The sequence below is a fragment of the Ostrinia nubilalis genome, chromosome 24 (assembly GCF_963855985.1).
Source record: "Ostrinia nubilalis chromosome 24, ilOstNubi1.1, whole genome shotgun sequence".
In the NCBI taxonomy this organism is placed as follows: Eukaryota; Metazoa; Arthropoda; class Insecta; order Lepidoptera; family Crambidae; genus Ostrinia; species Ostrinia nubilalis.
Window position 1 is genome coordinate 7,358,962 of NC_087111.1, and position 6,335 is coordinate 7,365,296.

At 39.9% G+C, this 6,335-nt stretch overlaps 1 protein-coding gene across 1 annotated transcript; it reads left to right on the forward strand.

Annotated features, from left to right (window-relative positions):
* The first annotated feature begins 287 nt into the window (after positions 1–287).
* Positions 288–6,074, forward strand: LOC135083650 (uncharacterized). The gene is made up of 2 exons (XM_063978356.1): positions 288–3,255; positions 4,483–6,074. The coding sequence occupies exons 1-2, from the start codon at positions 288–290 to the stop codon at positions 6,072–6,074; spliced, it is 4,560 nt and encodes a 1,519-aa protein (XP_063834426.1).
* Positions 6,075–6,335: the final 261 nt, after the last annotated feature.

A 6,335-nucleotide genomic window follows, 5' to 3' on the forward strand; every position in this document is an offset into this window, starting at 1 on the left:
TGGGGACTAGTACCTAAACAAGAAATCAAGAATCAAGCAAATACATTAAACAAGAAATCAAGAAACAAGTAAGCATTCATCAAACAAGCAAGCAATCAAGAAACAAGTAAGCAATCAAGAAACAAGTAAGCATTCATCAAACAAGTAAGAAATCAAGAAACAAGTAAGAAATAAAGAAACAAGCAAGCATTAATCAAACACTCGAACACTCATCAAAAAGCAAGTAAATCAGGTACAAATACAATTTATAGCAAGCAATTTCAATCAATTTCAAGCAATAATCAAGCATGTCTTCAATGGAAGATATTTTAGCAAACCAAGAGCAACTCATAGATGCAATTTACAAAATCCAAACCAATTTCAAGAAAGACGGACGTGAAAGAAAAACAGCAGATTATATTAAACGCAAAATATCTACTTTAGACAATTACTGGGTAGAATTCAACAACAATCACATACAGTTGTGGGCGTGTCAAAACAAGTCTCATGCCTACTTCACCGAAAACAAGTATGAACATATGAAGTCGACGTATGAAAACATCAAAACAGCTCTGCAAATGTACGAGCCAATGACAGAATCCAGGCCGCCGACTCCCCTACTCAAACCTGCAACACCATTAGCAGCACCATCGACATCCACGGCTCCAGCTACACCCAAGGAGTCGCGTGGTACTAACAGCAAAACAGAAGACTTACTGAAAAAGCAAGCAAGTAACTTCAGAGCGTTTCATAGAACGACATCCAATATCAACATCGATTCTATAACTGAGAAATGGGAGTTGGAAGACCTGCTTAATTCTCTGCAATCACGCTGGTCAGCCATTGACAGTCTCCACTGGGAGATTGATAGCGAAACTCAAGGCACCAGTAACAACGAATACGATAGAGCATTTTCATCATACGAGCAAATGTATAACAACATCAAACGAACCATAAACAGCAAGCTTTGGTCGGTATCCCATCGGGAAAAATCCACTCCTCAGATGGATATACCTACCTTCAGTGGAAATTACCATCAGTGGACCTCCTTCAAGGACTTGTTCGTTGAAACAATACACAACAACCCCTCGTTATCGAATGCCCAGAAAATGCAGTTCCTCAAGGGCAAGGTGCGAGGAGAAGCAGACAGGCTGATACAACATCTACCAATTAGTTCCGACAACTACAATATATGCTGGGAAATACTCAACCATCGATACAATAACAAGAAACTTATCTTCACTTCATACATAAACAACTTGCTATCAATTCCTGCCGTACAGCAACAATCCTTACATCAAATCAAGCGCCTTCACGACACCACATTGGAAACCCTCAATGCCATAAAAAACCTAGGCATTGATATCAGCACATGGGATCCGTTGCTAGTACATCTACTTTCACAAAAACTGGATAATGAATCATTCACCGACTACAATGAATGTCTGGAACAACCACGTGAACTACCAACGATGTCAGATTTTTTGAACTTCCTGGAATGCAAGTTTACAACAATGGAGTCCTCACGTAGAAAACAAGATTCACCAACGACAAGGCCTTTAACACATCAAGCTTCGCCAAAGCCAAATAAAACAAGATTTCAAGTATACTCAAACAATAACAACATGGCAGAACAAAACACAAACAACAATCAACTAAGAACTTACAAGTGTTCTTTATGCAATTACAACAATCATGGAATTTATTTTTGTGAAAAATTCTTATCAATGTCGCCACAACAAAGACTCAATACAGCATCAAGACTCAAGTTATGCTTCAATTGCCTAATAAAGCACCAAGGAAACTGTAGAGTGCAAAAACGATGCCGAGAATGCCAAGGTCAACATAACACAGTATTACACGAAGCCTTTGCATCACCAAATAACACAGCAAGACCAAGTACATCAAGAATGGTCAACCACAGCAACTCCTCCACGACTACTGTTCCCATTCAACAACATGAGTCACCCGAAGTACTGTTGGCAACTGCGATCGTACAAGTTCAAGCCGCCAATGGCAACTACTACAAACTACGAGCACTACTCGACCAAGGATCGCAAACATCAATTATCACCGAGAAAGCAGCTCAAATTTTATCATTACCACGACGTCAATGTACTGGAGTCATAACTGGAATCGGAGCCAAGGAAAATAACTGCAAGGGAATAATAAACATAACTATCAAGTCAAATAACTGCGAATATACATTACAAACCGACGTGCTTATTATGAAAACGCTAATTAACAACCTGCCAAGTAACACATTATCGAAACCATCATGGCAGTTCCTGGAAAACATACAACTAGCAGACCCTGAGTTCTACAAAAGTCGCCCCGTCGACCTACTTTTGGGGGCGGAGGTGTACTCTAACATCATCTTGGATGGCATCTGTCGAGAAAACAATCAAACACCAATTGCGCAACAAACGCGATTTGGTTGGATATTAAGCGGAAGCGCCAATACAACTACATTACAATGCAACGTCTTATTAAACAACATTGAAGATATACAACGATTTTGGCAAATTGAAGACATTACACAACAAGAGTCATCATTATCATCTGAAGATCAAGCATGCATAGAATTTTACAAAGCAACAACCGTTCGACGAGAGGATGGGAGATATCAAGTAAAACTTCCTCTAAAACCCAACTTCATACAAGGATTGGGAACGTCAAAACACAGGGCCATTGCGCAATTCAATCAACTGGAACAAAAATTTACGAAGCAAAATGACACCGCAATTAATTACAAAACTTTTATCGACGAATACCTAACATCAGGTCACATGCAACTTGCACGTGGCAACACGACACCGGAATACTTTTTACCTCACCACTGTGTCTTACGCAACGAGTCGACAACAACTGCACTTAGAGTTGTGTTTAACGCATCTGCAAAAACTTCTACTGGGATGAGCCTCAATGACCTCATGTATAGAGGCCCCAACCTACAACAAGATCTACAGTTTTTAATCTTAAAATGGCGACAATACAAGTATGCATACACAGCTGATATCGAAAAAATGTTTCGACAGATATGGTTAAATGAACATATGGTGAAATGGAAGACCTTCGTAGCGAACAGAGTCAAGCAAGTGACTGAAATATTGCCTGGAAGCGACTGGCGATACGTCAAATCTCAAGATAATCCCGCTGATTGTGCTAGCAGGGGTCTGACAGTCACTCAATTAGAAAAGCATTCTCTTTGGTGGCAAGGTCCAAGCTGGCTACATTCATACGAAGATCAACCCGAACAAGCGTCGTTCGAAACAAGTGAAGATCTGAAACAGAAAAAACAAGTTAATACATCTACATACCAAGAAATGAGCACCATCAAGGAATTAATGCAAAAATATAACACGTTCAAGAAACTGATTCACATCTTAGCGTGGCTATACAGATTTAAATTGACTACACTAAACAAGAAAAACTTACCATCATATCTTACCTTAGAGGAAATCCGTTTCTCCAAGTTGAAAATAATTCAACACGTACAGCAAGAATACTTCTCTCAAGAGATAAATGACCTGAAAACTAACGGGATCATCAACTCAAAAAGCAGCATACTTAACCTCAACCCTCATCTTGACGAACAAGGCATCCTCCGTGTTGGCGGAAGACTAAGACATGCACAGATAAGCTCGGAAATGAAGCATCCTATCATCATTCCACATGCAAGTCATCTTATCGACCTCTTAATCGATGAAGCTCACGCTCTCACTTACCACGGTGGGGCACGTTTAACGACCTCATTCCTTCGTCAACGATACTGGATTGTGGGTGGCATCAGGGCCATCAAGAAGCGCCTACGTGGGTGCGTCAAGTGCAGGCGATACGACACAAACAAGAAACATCAGATCATGGGTGACTTACCACACGCTAGAAGCAACCCATCCCGCCCATTTTATCACACCGGCGTGGACTTTACGGGTCACATCATGATAAAGAGCAGCAAAGGGCGCGGCGTCAAGTGCACAAAGGGTTATGTGGCAGTGTTCGTGTGTATGGCGACCAAGGCTGTACACTTAGAACTTGTCTCTGACCTAACCACATCAGCATTCCTAGCCGCTCTAAAGAGAAGGGCTGCTAGACGAGGAAAGCCACATCATATCTATAGTGATAATGGCACCAACTTTATCGGAGCAAGTAAAGCTATACAACAAGAATACGAGATACTTCAATCTACTCTTCATCAAAACAACAGTCATTTTATGCAAGAAATAACAGAGATGAACATTCAATGGCATTTTAACGCCCCTTCCTGGCCTTCAGCAGGCGGCCTCTGGGAGGCTGCAGTAAAGAGCTTAAAATACCACCTCAAACGCGTCGTCGGCGAACAAAAACTGACGTACGAAGAATTTTCGACCGTATTATCACAGCTAGAAGGGTGTTTAAACGCAAGACCATTGTGTGCCATCAGTGAAGATCCAGAAGATCTGGATTACCTAACTCCATCGCACTTCCTATCAAGTGGACCTGTGCTAACATTATTTGAAACAGAGCAAGATCTCAGAACAAGATGGTATCTATGTCAAAAAATATATAACGACATCTGGAAGAGATGGCGTTCAGAGTACTTAACTCAATTAACTACCAGAGGCAAGTGGAAGCAAAATCAAGAAAACCTCAAAATCAATGATCTGGTAGTCATACACGACGACAACTTGCCATCGGGACGGTGGGCCATGGGGCGCGTCGTTGAACTCCACCCTGGCCCCGATGGACACGTGCGAGTAGTTTCATTAAAAACCAAGAACGGTTACCTTAGACGCCCGGTAGTTAAATTATCTTTACTGCCTATCAATCAGAACCCAAATCAAGACAGCAAACAAGTTAATACAGCAAGTATATCTCCAATACATGAAGAAAACAAGAAACGCGTGAAAAACATTGGTTTCAACTTTAAATCAATAGTATTGGCTCTACTTTATTTTATGAGCATACTTACAACAACATCATGCACCTTCGTAAACACACCGCTGAAACAAAACCAAGGAATTTATTTCGATAAAATTTCGGATATGCAAGTAATAAGAGACGACTGGACTGTAGTGGTTTATTACAAGATGGAACCATACTGGCAAGGGATGAAGACATTCGAAAATTACTTCAATTACTTGGAAGATACATGCAAGAAACTGAACGAAGAAGTGCATTGTGACGTCATTCTATGGCAGCTACGTCACAGCTACGACGAACTGCAACACTATAATACAATACTGATGACGCAACACACGCGCACACGCTCGCGCAGGCGACGCGGTCTAATCAACGCAGTGGGCTCAGTGGCTAATACACTGTTTGGAGTCCTAGATGAGAAGTTTGCCGAGCAGTATCAGAAAGATATTACTCTCATACATGATAATGAACAACATTTGGCATCACTGTGGCGAAATCAAACATCTATCGTCGAAGCCGAATATAATTTACTGAAAAGAAGCGAGGAAGCCATCAATAAGCAACACAAATTAGTAAACAAACACCTAATTAAAATAGAAAACGCCGTGAACATACTTAATTCAGAGGTGTTCAACATTTCACAAGCAAATTACATGACGTTGACCGCTGTAGCTGCAAGTAACATGATACACGAACTGCGAAATATGCAAGAAACCCTGCTGAATACGGTCACCGACGTTTATCATGGAAGATTCAACTTCCATCTCTTATCACCTGAACAACTTAGAAACGAGCTAAGTGTCATAGCAAGTCAGATCTCAAGTGAACTAACTCTGCCTATAGAGAATATACATGTTAGTTTACAAAACATATATCATTTATTGAATATCAAGGCCAGAATGTGCGAAGATTACCTACTGTTTGAGATAAAAGTACCTTTAGTCGGCAGAGATTCCTTCGAAATATTTCATCTCATTCCCGTACCAACTGCAACAAATCATAGCAAGATGATAGACACGATCCCAATATCAGAATTCTTGGCCATCAACTTAGCTAAAGATGCTTATATCACGATGATAAAAGAAGACATCTCCTCATGTCATCAGCAAGAGCAGACTTATTTATGTCAACTCAAGAAACCTGTATATCACCTCAAGAACATGATTCACCTCAACAAAATTCATAGAACATGACTGTATCCTGTTTGCTGATGACATTTCTATAATAATAAATAATAAATCTGAAAATGTGATAAATTATGAATCTGACATTAATAATACAATTAAATATACAATAGATTACTTAGAGGCTAATAAATTAAACATAAACTTGAATAAAACCAAATATGTACAATTCAATGTAAAGGGACGCAAGGAAATCAACCTTAAGTTAAGACATCAAAATATTGATATTGAATCATCAAATGACATGCTATTTCTTGGTATAGTCTTAAA

Bases quoted from the DNA above. Each gene is read 5' to 3' on its own strand.
- LOC135083650 (XM_063978356.1), top strand. From the start codon at position 288: ATGTCTTCAATGGAAGATATTTTAGCAAACCAAGAGCAACTCATAGAT. The intron at 3,256-4,482 runs GTGAAGATCTGA...TATTTGAAACAG, and splicing joins ACAAGCGTCGTTCGAAACAA to AGCAAGATCTCAGAACAAGA.